This window comes from Myotis davidii, unplaced genomic scaffold (assembly GCF_000327345.1).
Source record: "Myotis davidii unplaced genomic scaffold, ASM32734v1 scaffold44, whole genome shotgun sequence".
Taxonomy (NCBI): Eukaryota; Metazoa; Chordata; class Mammalia; order Chiroptera; family Vespertilionidae; genus Myotis; species Myotis davidii.
In genome coordinates this window covers 11,522,663-11,535,920 of record NW_006299705.1, presented here as the reverse complement: position 1 = coordinate 11,535,920, position 13,258 = coordinate 11,522,663, and the positions used below count along the sequence as shown (strand labels likewise).

Here is a 13,258-nt window from a genome sequence, read left to right as displayed (position 1 = left end):
TCAATCCTATAAAATAGCAGGAACTACAGTGTGAGTCCAGGAGACAGCAACTCCCAATAACAAATGAGCCAGGAAGCCAGAGGGCACGTCCCCGCGGGAAGTTAAGCGCAGGGTCCTAACTCTGAAATGCTACTGACACTTTTGATGTCTGTCCTATAGATACTCTGGCTATTTTTCCGGTACCAACTGGAAATAATTATACTGTTAGGAAAGCAAATAGAGGCCCTTGATTAATGAACTCAGAATTCACATTAGCTTATGAAATTCTGAAGGCCAGGTGCTCTTGGTCCTAGGGATACCCCGCTAAAGGCACGGCCCGGCCCTGCAGGCCTCGGTCCTGTGTGGAGACTGAGGCGGCACACAGCGGCCCCGCAGAGTGCAGAGCTGTGCCGGGACTGCTGAGCAGGTAGTTCAAGTCGAGACAGTGAATAGCGATGTCACCCTGCCTTGTAAATACTGCCGGCGCCGTACGTGGAGGGCTGAGATTGAGCCGCTGGCCTGAGGATTTTGAAGCACTGTTATTTTTAAGCACCTTTTCTTTACCTGCCGCTCTTTCATTTTTTAAGTACAATGCTAACGGACTTTCTTCCATTGGACACCTACCCCAGGCAATTGAATGTAAAATCCACCACGTGTTACCAGTCCACACGTTAGGTTTGTGGGAATGACATAACAGCTGTAGGGGATAAATAGATTGACTCTGTTCTTCCCCCACAAGTAGTTTTTAATGTGGTGGGAGAGATTAGACATATAAAACCATGTAAAGTTACTTGCAGAAAAAGAGAAAAGGGGCATTGTGAGTGCACTGCTGTGTGTTCTGGAGATTGGGTCTGAGGGACTTTCTTAATGCCTGATGTGAGTGTGGGTAGAGATTTGTTCTCTGTCCAGAGTCCCGGGAGGATTTTACATCAAAAGAGGCAAGTAATCAGAGGCCGGCCAGACACCAGGCTGCCGGCCTGTGACAGGCCTAGTGAACATCGCTAGTGCTGCAAGGAGAGAGGGACGGTCCTGCGTTAAAGGGGGAAGCGTGGATCCCCACTAACTTTTGCTTCCTCTTCCCGAGTGTCCTTAGTATATGTTATCAGGCTCTCCTTCGCAGTGTTCTCCCCCGGGACGCCGGTCCAGAAGACTGAGCCAATGTGTTGCAACCTTCTGTTGTCAGATCCTGCACTGGCAGCCCAGGAGAGAGAGCTCTCAGGAGACATATGCTGTCTATGGGGATCTCCTCATCTAGAAATGAGATAAAAACGAGAATACAGAGAGCAACATTATGATACAAATGTTAATTGCAAAGTTCTGCGGAAGCACAAAGGAGAGGCACATCAATTCCATTAGCTCTCTGATTCACAGGATGCTTTCGCTTTCTAATTTAAGTTAATGTGTTCGGATGGAAGGTGGCGGGGTCAGGGAGAGTAGTTGGTAGGGGTGAAAGCAGCATAGACTCTGAGTACAAATCTAGCCACTGCTCCCTGCGTGTTTTCAGCGTCTATTGTCATTCCATTTTAAGTGAGAACCTCTGTCCCTGCAGTGGACCCCATTATTGTTTTATTGCCAACAACAACATTTAGTGAGTGTCATGCATGTGCTGGCACATTCAAGTTGCTGTGGATACAGAAGTGAAAAGAGAAAGTCTCTGCTCTGATGGAGGTTTGTACTACTGCATTGAGACTCGCGACTCCCCTGGCAGCCACAGTAGCTATAACTTACATATTGTTCTCATGCAATCCCAGCAATGCTCTGTAGCCCTGAGACCTCGTTTTAACCTGTCAGAGCAAAATTGCTATTGAGCAGCACGTGCTAACATAGTTGTCAATACCAATGTCTCAGATGGCATATCGCAGGCTCAGGCGAAGCCCTTAGAAGTAGCATGTAGGCTCGTCTTCAAGGGCAAACTCACAGGGTGGACTGTGTGGGGAGGTGGAGTATATGAGGCCCTCTCCCATCATTTTTGTCAAATCACAGTGGAATAATTAAAACCCAAATTTTTCTATTGAAAAGTTTCAATAGAGAATGGCTTAGATTAAAGCCACTCTTTGGAGACAGGTTGGTTTATTGGAAAAAGAGATTAAATCCATTAGAAAAAAAGCTTGAAAGTCAGGTGTGACGGGGGAAGACATTGAGTATACTATAAATAAAATATGTGTTCACAATCCATAATTGGTCCTGGGAAATCTCTTTCCATGCCAATTCCTAAATTAAGGAATAGAAAGGAAGTTGGTGAAGGATTTTCAGTGATAACCCAGACTGAAATCTGTTATTGGTGCATGTTGGTCCTGTGACTATCACGCCCAGGACTCTGAGCAATTCTAAACACAGAGAAGCCAACCATTTGCACCCCGTGTACAATAGTCTGGCACCTCCCCGTTGCCTCCACTTCTGTAGGGACATCCTGTGCCACAGGCATGAAGTGATTATAGAAATTCCTTTAGCCTACCAGAACTTGTGCTCCTTGCATTTCGACTAAATGATCTTATTCCAACAAATAAAATAGCGCTGTCACCTTAGGAGACCACCCACCCATTTCCGTTAGTCTGTCGCTGTTAGGAAGGTTGGCTCGCAGGTTTTCTTTGCTTATTCACTTATTCAAATGAGCAGGTACTGAGAACTTATATTTAAGCCATATATACCAACCAGGTCCTCCGTTAGGGAGCAGAGGCACCCATCCCTCGTAGAACTCACTATCTAGTGGTAAAGCAGGCATGTGAGAGATACATTACAGTATAAGATGCCACATGTTATTTTTAAAAACAACAAAAGTCAAAGATTGGTAAGTAGACAGATAAGGGAGTCTTACCAAAGTGTTGAGGAGGGTTCAAAAAAAGCTTCCCGGGTGGAGCAAGTGATGGCATGAGGTAGTACACATCCTAAGATGACCAAGTGTGCAGCAAAGAGGAGAAGTAAACAAGGATATATTCCAGACAGGAATGAATGGCACATATCACAACAGTGTTATTAAAGGACCTGCCTGACTTGGGAAACGGTGAGAAGTTCCCTCTTGCCAAAACCCAGAGTGCCCAGGAGAAGAGAGACAATTACTTGGAGAGGTGGGTGGAGGGATGTGAAAACTAGTGGGTGTGGCTGTGGGGAGCACCAGGGTGCATAAGAACAGTGATACAGTTAGAGGTGCATTTTAACGAGACCCTGCCCAAAGTGGGATGATTGGAAAGTGGTGTCAGAGGAGAGACCAAATAGGGAAGACAATGGTAGTTGAGTTAAGAGATAACTGGAGTTAAGGGTGATTTCTGGGTTTCCAGCTTGAACAACTAGGTTGTGATGTTTTCTAGAAAAGGAATGGATGAAGGGTTGGGTTGGAACCAAAAGGACAAATGGGAAAAATAAATGCTGCACTAAGAAGAGATCCTGCAAATCCCATAGAAATGTGGAAGCACAATGACTGAGGAAGGCGGTCCTGAGCTGACTGATAAGTAAGGCGGTGTAGGCTCCTCCCGTTGCAAAGGATTAACCCTGCCCTGACTCAACGTGAATTAAAACGCATTTGCAACCAGATAAGAGCCTACCTGGAAACAAAAATAATGATTTGACTTTGCTCTGATTATGCAAGATATCGTATGTTTTCTTTTGTTCAAATAAGTCATTAATGGCCCTGAGTGTGGCTCCGTTGGTTGGAGTGTCATCCTGTGTACCAGGTTCAGGTGACAGGCTCTATTTTTAGTAAGGGCACATATCAGGGTTGTGGGTTCGGTCCCCAGTCAGGATACATACTGGAGGCAACCTATCCATGTTTCTTACATTGGTGTTTCTCTCTGTCTCTCTGTCTAGCTGTGTGTGTGTGTGTGGGGGTGTGTGTGTGTGTGTCTGTCCCCACTGCTCTCTAAAATCCTCAGGTGAGGTTTAAAAAAAATAAGTCACTAATGGTTTAGCAAAGATGCTTCAACTTATTATTTCTAAAGAATTCGTGTCCCAAGATTCTGCTTTTTTGTCCCTGTAACCTACTTGCAAGTAAAATGCCACAGCCTGAGGAGTTTGGCAGGTGAAGTTACAGTCATGTTTTAGACTTTCAAAAATCCTGCTGCCTTGTCTTTGTTACCTTACTCCTCTCCTCTCTTTCCGAACCTTTGTTTAATGTAGAGTTTGGTCTTGTCTTTTCCTTCCTTATTTAAGAAATTACTAACATTGTCTGTTCTTCACACCCACCCCAGAGTTTGATCCTTTACATCCCAGCCTTTATTTTCTGCACTTGCTTTATAGAGATGATTCGGATTAACTGTTCATGTGAGCATGCATTTCAATCATTATATGGTAAAATGTTCCCTGTTTAGTACTTTTCTTCAGATCTTTCCTGGATTCAGAACGTCAGGGAACATTTCTTGGCTAAGTGTGCAGAACGTCTCCGTATCAGTTCTGCTCTAGGCCAGCCTCATGAGGCATGCCTTATCCAGGCTCCAGAAGCCATGTGGTGGAAAAATCCTTAATAAAACACCGAACCACTGACCGCTCCTGAGGAAGCCTGATTCACCTGATTGGCCCTACAATCACTCTGATTTTCCATGAATTCTCCAGGCTACGGTTGGTCCAGAATAAGTCCAATGTCAAAGCCCAGGAGAATAGTAGAACAAGAGACCCAGTGTCCAAGGATGGTGAGAGATGGGAAATGAACTTTGCCCAAGAAGTAAGAAGTTTAAAACAGGCTTATTTCAAGTTTATAGTATCTGACTCACATTCACAAAAGTGTCCCCCATTCTCTTACTTAGAAGATTTCTGATTTTCCTTATACATTCTGCCTGGAATACCACTCCTTTTGTTCTCTTTCTATGCCAAATTCTGTGCCTTCTCTCCTGCTACCCATTTAATCGCTGTGATTATATGCTTATAGCTTTTGTTCCTTAAAGATTCAATGAACGGTTAGGTTTTCTGACCTTCCATATTTAGACCAATACCCCAATTTTTAAGTTTCCAATATCCTGAGTTATAATCCATTTCCATACATTATATAAATTATGCCTATCCTGCATTCATTCCTAACTTTAAAACTGTACATTTCAGAAATAGTCAGCTTATAGCAGTTACTGATAAAGAGTAAAATAACTGACTTTTAATGTAATGTGAAATAATATCATAAAATGGGGGGGAGGGGTTACAGTTGCAGAAATATTGCACTGAGACTACTCTTTCTCCTGCTAACATCAGAACATTCATTCCTTTTTTGTTCACCCATCCACTCAGACTGTCACTAATGCTGCACACATTTAGCCTACCACATGCCAGGACCTGTGCTAAACCCTGGTGATACCAGATGAGTAGTAAACAATCCCTCAACTCCAGGAGCTCACTCATGGGGGAAAACAAAACATGCTTATTTCAAATTTATAGTAAACAAATTATCTTAATCACATATTGCATCCAGAGGACCCCAGACAACACTTGACACATAGTAGCATTTAGTAATTGTGTATCAAGTGGTCTGAATCCCGCCCTGACCCAGTGGCTCGGTTGAAACATCGTGCTATGCACCAAAAGGTTGTGGGTTCGATTCCTAGTCAGGGCACATACCCAGGTTGCATGTTCGATCCCTGGTCAGGATGCTTACGGGAGGCAGCCAATGGATGTTTCCCTTCTCTCTCTCTCTCTCTCTCTCTCTCTCTCTCTCTCTCTCTCTCTCTCATCAATGAAAACATATCCTCAGGTGAGGATTAAAAAAAGAGAGAGAGGTCTGTATCCCACTACTATCTCCACCCCCAGTCAGACAGACAGCCTTGGTCCAGTGGGAAACCTCTGCATACGCTCACAGTGACGTGGGAATGTGTGCCCTGTTCACTCAGCAGGCATTTATTGAGCACCTACAGCATGGCAGCCTCTACTCTATATTGAAACTCCAAAAGTGGATAAAGGAAGGTGATTTGTTCATTGCCTCACGAGCTAACAGAGGAGACAAACACATGACTAACAGTGTGTGCTAAAGCTCTACTAGAGAAAGTAGATGATAAGTGGGTGCATGAATGAGGGAGAAATTAATTCAGTCTTGGTGATAAGGGAAGTTTACAGAGAGGAAGTGATGTGTTAGCTCTTCCCAAGGAGGACTGAGTGCAGACACGGGTGGGCTCATCCCAGAAGCCAGCCTGAGCACGGACGTGAGGTGTGGAAGCCATGGCCTGTGCACCATTACTCCTCCCCTTCCGGAAGGCATGGGGACAGACAGGCCAGAGGGTCCTTGGTGGTCTCGTCCAGAATTAAAGTACCAACAACTTTAGGAACTATCGCTTTCTGATGTTTATAGGAAATCAGTTGTGGCTATTAGGAGGCAGTGGGCGGATGTTTCTTTATGTTCCATACATTAAAAGTCTTCAAAGCTTTAATTTATGTCTCTTTTTTTATTATTTTAAGTTGAAAAATTACTCAGTGGGAAAAAAATATTTCAAGTCCAATATTAAGATTATCTTTTGAGGAAAGGAATAAAAACAAAAACAATGAACATCTCCAGCTCTTCCCAGCCTTTCCCTGGTGGGAGTTAATATCTCGTTAGAATGAGCATTAATAACCTACAGAAATACAGTGTGAAGGTGTACATTTTGCTTTTTTTATAAAATCTTCACAACAAATGAATAATTTTTCATAAAATTTAATTTCAGACTCTGTACTAGGTCAGATTTGCTTGTCTAATGAAAGTCTACCTACTAGTTGTACTTAAACTGCAGTATTTTAATGCCTTTTCACTTCTATATTAAGAACAAAGAACTAGGGCAGACAAAGCTCACAGTTTGGATGATGAAAACCTGTGGAGAAATTTCTTGGCCGCTGACATCCCCCCAGCCTAAGTAATATGTGTTAGAAATCACAAAAATGCACACAATATCATAGGTCAGTTCAGAGCTTTTTAGTTTGAATGTGTAATGCCTGCTTCTTTAAAAAGCAAGTGCTCACAACAGCACCCGGAGCACCGTGGGTTTCTGATCATTGTTTGCTGACTATGTTTTAAATGAAATAAGTCATTGGGCGCAGCGCGTAGGGCAGCCGCTCCCCCAAACACTGCAGGGCCTGGAGCCGCAGCGCCATGACTGTCCCACTCCACGACGGGAGGATGTTTATGAAATACTCTCACAACTTGATACATACACAGTATCCATTTCAGCCAAATCTCCTGCTCTTGTGTGGAGTTCCTGCTTTGTAAAGAGTATTCAGGGTGAGAGCAGACGCTGATCTTCCTAAAGCTGTGAGAGACAAGCATAAAAATGATTTATTATCAGAGAAAAGGAAACTAGTTTTCTAAGTTGATGTCTTTCTTTTTTTTCTTGGCTTTTGTGTGAACATGACATGTACGCAGCTAACAGAAATAATTCCTGCATGTGCTCTGACACATCAGCCCTCTGAAGTAAGGATAGTGCTGGCTGTGCAAGAAAGGCTTATTACTTGGGTTTAAGAAAAAGGGATGAGTGTTTTGGGGATTTTCACAAAAGGATTTAAAATCTCTACTATACAGTGGGCAGGCACAGAAGAAGGAAAGCGATGAAAATATACATTCTTGAGGACTAAGACGGCAGACATGGAAAGAAATTGAATGGTCGGAAGCTTTTAATCTGATGGTGGCTCTCTGGAAGATGAATTTTACCTAAATAACAATAGTATAAATTTTATGGCTTCATATAACTGAAGAAAAAAAAAAAGGCCAGTGATCTAGTTGTTTTTGTTGTTTTTTTTTACTAACAAGAAATAATTAATGAGAGACCAGTTTTAACCATTATATACATAAGGCACTTTCTAGTTGATAACATAATGCCTAAGACCAGAACGAGTGCTCCATGTGGCATTCTTTTTCATTTATATTCCCTCCCATAATGAAATAGAATCTGTTCCGTACATCTATTTCATTAGAATTTTTGAAGCACCTGTCACCTACCATCATCAGTTTATATGGATTTCACGTTTTCCCGATGAACAAATGTAGTAGCACAGGGTCCATATGGCCACATGTCTGGGAGGGGAGAATCCACGGGGTTTTTGGATTACCTGCCTGGAATCCTTTTCCCTTTCATTGTTTGGAGTATGTCACCTTCTGTCAATCTCATTACTTCTCTAAGAAGCGACTGTTCTCAGCTCACTGCATGACAATCGCTGCCTTGTGAAAAACATCCCAGAAGCCTCTGCAGTCAATTGATCGAACCCAAAAGTGTCAGTCTCCCATGGAAAGCTGACTGCGGTCGGTGCACAAGCTCGCTCAGGATTTACAGAGTTCTCTGAGAAAAGAGTTTCTTTCGATACATAGCAAGAAAGCCAGTGCTTTCTGGAGATCTCTTGGCTTCTCCTGACATCCAGAATAAATCTTTCCAAAACATAAGCAGCTGAGAGACACTTATGTAAACCCAGGACTTCTAGCCCCTGTAAAAGAATAATGATTTAAGTGCCTATGTTACCTGACCAGTCATATTTGTAAAAGATCAAAGAAGCTTTCAAAGGCCAGCAGCACAGATTTTGATTTTACTAGAAAAAGGACTGAAGGAACAATGCTCATTTACCCATCTAGTAATCCCTTTAGTTTATATTAACTATTTATTGCTACGATAAGGAGAGACTGAGCTGAATCTAACGGTAACTCCTTTGTCATGAAACAGCTGTAGATTTTTAATATCACAAAGATAAGATGGCTCTTGTACTTCCACATTCACACTATGGTATTCAAGTTTGTGCCATCACTTCCATGTTCAGAGCTTTACAATTCCACCGAAATCGTTTGTTCTTGGCAGAAGTGTGTTCTACGAGCTCCCAGCTGAGGATAATATTTCTGAACAAGTTTGTCAGTGTTCTGGTTGTGTGATTATGCGAATTTGGAACTCAGTATTAATTTGCTTGTGGAATTTGTGTTTGCATATCTCAAAATGCTCTTTTTAAAAATAACACAGTTTAACTTAGAACAACTCTGTAATGTAAAAGGTAGAGAAATTTCATTACTTAAGTACTGGTGATACTCATTATAAGGAAATGTGGTCAGATACAAGAATTATTTGGGGGGAGAAAATGAGCCAGTTTTTCCCCCCTTATCCCATCACTACCTTTTTCTCTGTGGGACTTTGAACCACCTGATCAGTTTGCCTAATAGTTTACATAATTCTTCAAGTTAGCTATTGATCAAGTTGCTTTTTTTTACCGGTAACCTGATATGTTTTATTGACCCATAAGTATACCCTCTCTGTCTAAACTTGGACATCTAAGAAGTATCAATATTTTAACCCTATTTCATACTTAAAATGTCTCCACAGCCTAATTTTTAAAATTTTCTACCTAATTTATTTCAGTGTCCAGTCTACTGCTATAGATGCATATGAATGGGAGAGCCCTATTCTGCATCTGACACTTCACAAATGTGAGGAAGCTGGGGTACGAGGTCTGGGCCATCATGCTTGGCCAGGCTGGGTTGAGACCTGGCATAAGGTTTCCCTAAAGTCCTTGTGGAAGACTTGTGAGAGATAATGAGTTAATATTTGTGGAGAGTTTTCAATAACATGTAATTGATGCTTGAATTTTTATAAGCCAAACATAGTATCTACCCCCCAAAAGCTTCGTAAGAACATTTAGCACACATGTATGTGCCAGATGGATTGTAATGACAGTCGATAGGCCTCTCCTAACCCTAGCGTTCTGCTGTCAAAAATCCGTACATCAAAACAACGATAATTTTTATGATCAGATTTATTGGATAAAAGATTCAGATGCACATTGAAAAATCTGTCTGAATAAGACTTTAAATTAAAGGCTTATATATGAATATTCTTAACGTACCTTATAGAAATATAGGTGAAGTTTGAAAAATAGCATTGATCTTACATATGTTTCTGTACATAAGTGAATTTTTATGAGAAATATGTGGAGTACGACACAAGAACCTCAGGAATTATTGTTAAAAGCTCAAGGATATCTGGAGATAAAAGCAGAAACACGGGATAATACAGCAAACAGTTATCCCTGGAAAAATGCTGTTGTGGTTGAGATAATGGTAGCTAAAGAGTTTAAAATGAAGAAAATTAAGTTAGCTAAGAAAATTATTATTCTAATGTATTGTGAACTCTCTAGGAATACGTATCCTGGGTGAAAATGATGGCTCTGGATTCATGATAGGAGGACAGGTGGCCCCACCAATTATAAATTCCCCAAGACTGTAAATGTATATTTTATCATCTTGTGTCAAAATACTCATTTTAATATTCAAACATTTTACCACATAATAAGCTGTAGCCATATGTTTATTTGTTATATTATACTACTATAACATTAATAAATATTTACAGAGCCACGGTGTATCATAGATGTATTAGAAATGGTAGCTTTCTTAGTATGATTTTAAGTGAAAACCTTCATTGCCCTGGAAACTAATTTTAAGTAACGTTACATTTGTTACACACTGGTAAGAGCCAGGGAGCTTAAATTTTTTGAGTCTGACACCCCCTTTTTAAAGTCATGTTGTTTTATTTATTTCCCCCAATTGCATGAATTAAAGATGGAGTGTTATCTCAGTTTTGAATTCCTTAGCTTGATGCTGCAGTGTTTGCTTTATTTGTATGTGAATTCTCTCTTTAATAAAGATGAGCGCTGCTGAACTTTCCATTAATGAGAGACACTTAGGTACACAGCTCTTTGTAACAATTTTGGTAGTACCAGGAAAATTCAGAAATGTTGCTTGTCTGTTCATAATTAATATGTCGAGCTATGTGATTAATCAGAAGTTTTATGATCTCTAAAAACATAACATTGTCTATGAAAATCAGATCATATACCATCAAGTTGACAAGATGACAACCATCAGAGAGAGAGAGAGAGAGAGAAAGAAAGAGAGAGAGAGAGAAAGAGAGAGGGAGAGAGAGAAGATCCCAGGACTCCTGACTCCTATTTGCTGTTACAGTGTTCATTAGTATTTATCCTCGGTGACAGCTGAGACCAGCCCGGACCTACATTCAGGAGACAGGAGGCCCAACATAAGGCACTGACTTGCCACTTTCATGTGTCAGGAGACAGGCTCAGAGCGACCCGCCCCAGCTGGAACCGGAGGAGCGTGTGCCAGTTTGGGAGTTACTGACTTGGTTACCTACTGTCAGTGCTCCTGGCCTTCCTGACTCCGTCCTGATAATGAAGCCCTAACCTCAGCTGTGTTGACGTTTCTTTCAGCCCCTGTGTAGGCAGAAAACTTCTCAGTATGATCAGTTTCGATACAGATTTTCACGACTGTGGAACTCTAAGCAGACTGAACAGAGGTGATCCTCCTTATGGCCTTAGGGTCCGAACATGCTTACTGGGTGCCCTATCAGGCAGTAGCCTGGTTCTCTTACCGCCTCCTGCTGCCAAGCAGAAGGGGCGGCAGGAGCCGGTGGGTGCCAACCATCCCGTTAAAGTAAGGATCTGTTTCCAACATTTCTGCTTTTGCCGTGGTCGCAGATTCTGAAATCATTGTGTAATGTCCTGACTTCTAATTCTTCTGTGGGAAAATAGAGTGTTGTAATTTCCCACCTTCCTTGTATTCTTCTGTAATTGTCTCTCACGGGATGTTTGGGGCATGTCTGAATTCTACATCATGAAACTTCAGCCCCCATAACTGTCTTTGTCCACTGACTGCATTCGGTTGCAAAGGAATCTTTCCCTTTTATTTTTTCAACTAGTAATGAGTGTGTTATTGAAATGACTTTCCCCCGCGATGCTTTCCTTACCCTAATGTCATGTCGCAGAGGTAATAACAACCTGGAAATCTGGACAGCGTGAAGTTCTGTAACCGCCCTGCATGTCTCTGTCAGCCTTTGTCTAGGACTGAACTTTCCACATTGTGTGTTTCAGACGTTGAGAAAGAAGGGCCTTAATGGCTGTGACAGCCCAGACCCCGATGCGGACGATTCCGTAGGTCACAGCCCTGAGTCTGAGGACAAGTACAGGAAAATTAACGAAGATATTGATCTAATGATCAGCAGACAGAGATTGTGTGTAAGTACTCACAACGCCTTTCGTTTTTTTTACTCTCGGTATTTCTCTGAACCTGGCAGGCCTTGAACAAGAAGGAAAACAAAGGCTGTGAAAGCCCCGACCCCGACTCCTCTTACGCACTCACCCCACGCACTGAAGAAAAATACAAAAAAATTAATGAAGAATTTGATAATATGATCAAGAGCCATAAAATTCCTGTAAGTACCCAAGGTAGATGGCTGGTCTGCTGATAACTGCTGCAGTAACATACCTTAACCCTCTCAGTGATGGCTTTGTCTAAGACGCATTGGCAAGTCAAACCAATAAAATAGCCATCTCATCCCACGGCAGTTCGTTTAGAAAGCAGACCCTAGTTCAAGGGCTGCTTAAACTATGGAATCTAAAAAAACGTGCCATCGAGTTCACTCAGAGATAGGAAATTCACAGGAGGAAGAGAAAGAAAGATCTATGCAACACGCCCTGATTTTACACAATCTCTTAAACACACAGTGCACTCGGAAAACACCAGAACCTCCTTCTCAAAAGTTTAAGGACTTGCTGTAAAATACATACACACATATATATGTACTGAGACCGGACGCAGGAGGGGAGCTGTCGTCCTCTCGCGTACGCTGGTGATCATCACCCAAATAAAAGCTCATTTCTGAATAAAGCTTCGGCCTCTCCCCCCAACACACGACACCCAGCAACAGCACTGAAGGGTTAAAGCTAATGCTCGCTGCAGGGAAACAGACTGCATGAAAACCTAATGGTAAGATTTCAACATGTGTGTGTGCTGGGGTGATGTTCAAGCTTCATCAAAATATCCGCTTTGCCTACACCAACATTTCCCATGCTTTAACAATTGGCTCAGTTTTGTCTTAACCAAGTCAAAAATTTTCTAACAGTCCATCATACGCCTTGCCAGTTATTTGAGAGAAATAACTCTGCATGTATTATTTTGTTTGCCCACAGAAAGAGGGGGGGGATGTGCGTACCTTTTATTATATTCTGTCATCAGTCAAGTGGTGTTAATGGTGTGACATAAAGTGATGCAACTCAAGGCTCACATACTCTCTGAATAACCAGTGTTAGTATCTGAACCCTCCTTGTATGCAAGCTCCTCATTAGGTAATTCATTCCTTTCTCAAGAAAAAAAAAAAAAGCACACTTTGGTAAGTTAGCCCAACATCCTCAACCTGGGCATTGAGGGAGAATGCAGTAAAAATATGCCTCCGTGATTACAAGTGCAGATATTTGGGGAAAGAGCTCCGCCACTGCACTCACCAGGTGAATTAATGCTTTACACATAGTAGGTGCACAGCTAGCCTGTGTTGAATTAAATTCAACACTTTAAAACTTATTT

The 13,258-nt window shown here is 41.9% G+C and overlaps 1 protein-coding gene across 16 annotated transcripts in view; it reads left to right on the top strand.

The window, feature by feature from the left end:
* Positions 1 to 13,258, top strand: part of MEF2C (myocyte enhancer factor 2C) — a 158,926-nt gene that overhangs the window by 107,342 nt on the left and 38,326 nt on the right. For 12 of the 16 annotated variants that reach the window (XM_015571606.1, XM_006775518.2, XM_015571607.1 and 9 more), the window contains one exon: positions 11,770 to 11,913. In XM_015571606.1, the coding sequence (XP_015427092.1) occupies positions 11,770 to 11,913 (144 nt within the window). Of the gene's footprint in view, positions 1 to 11,769; positions 11,914 to 11,972; positions 12,111 to 13,258 lie in introns of all 16 variants that reach the window. The other 4 variants (XM_015571612.1, XM_015571611.1, XM_006775523.2 and 1 more) reach the window with 2 other exon arrangements.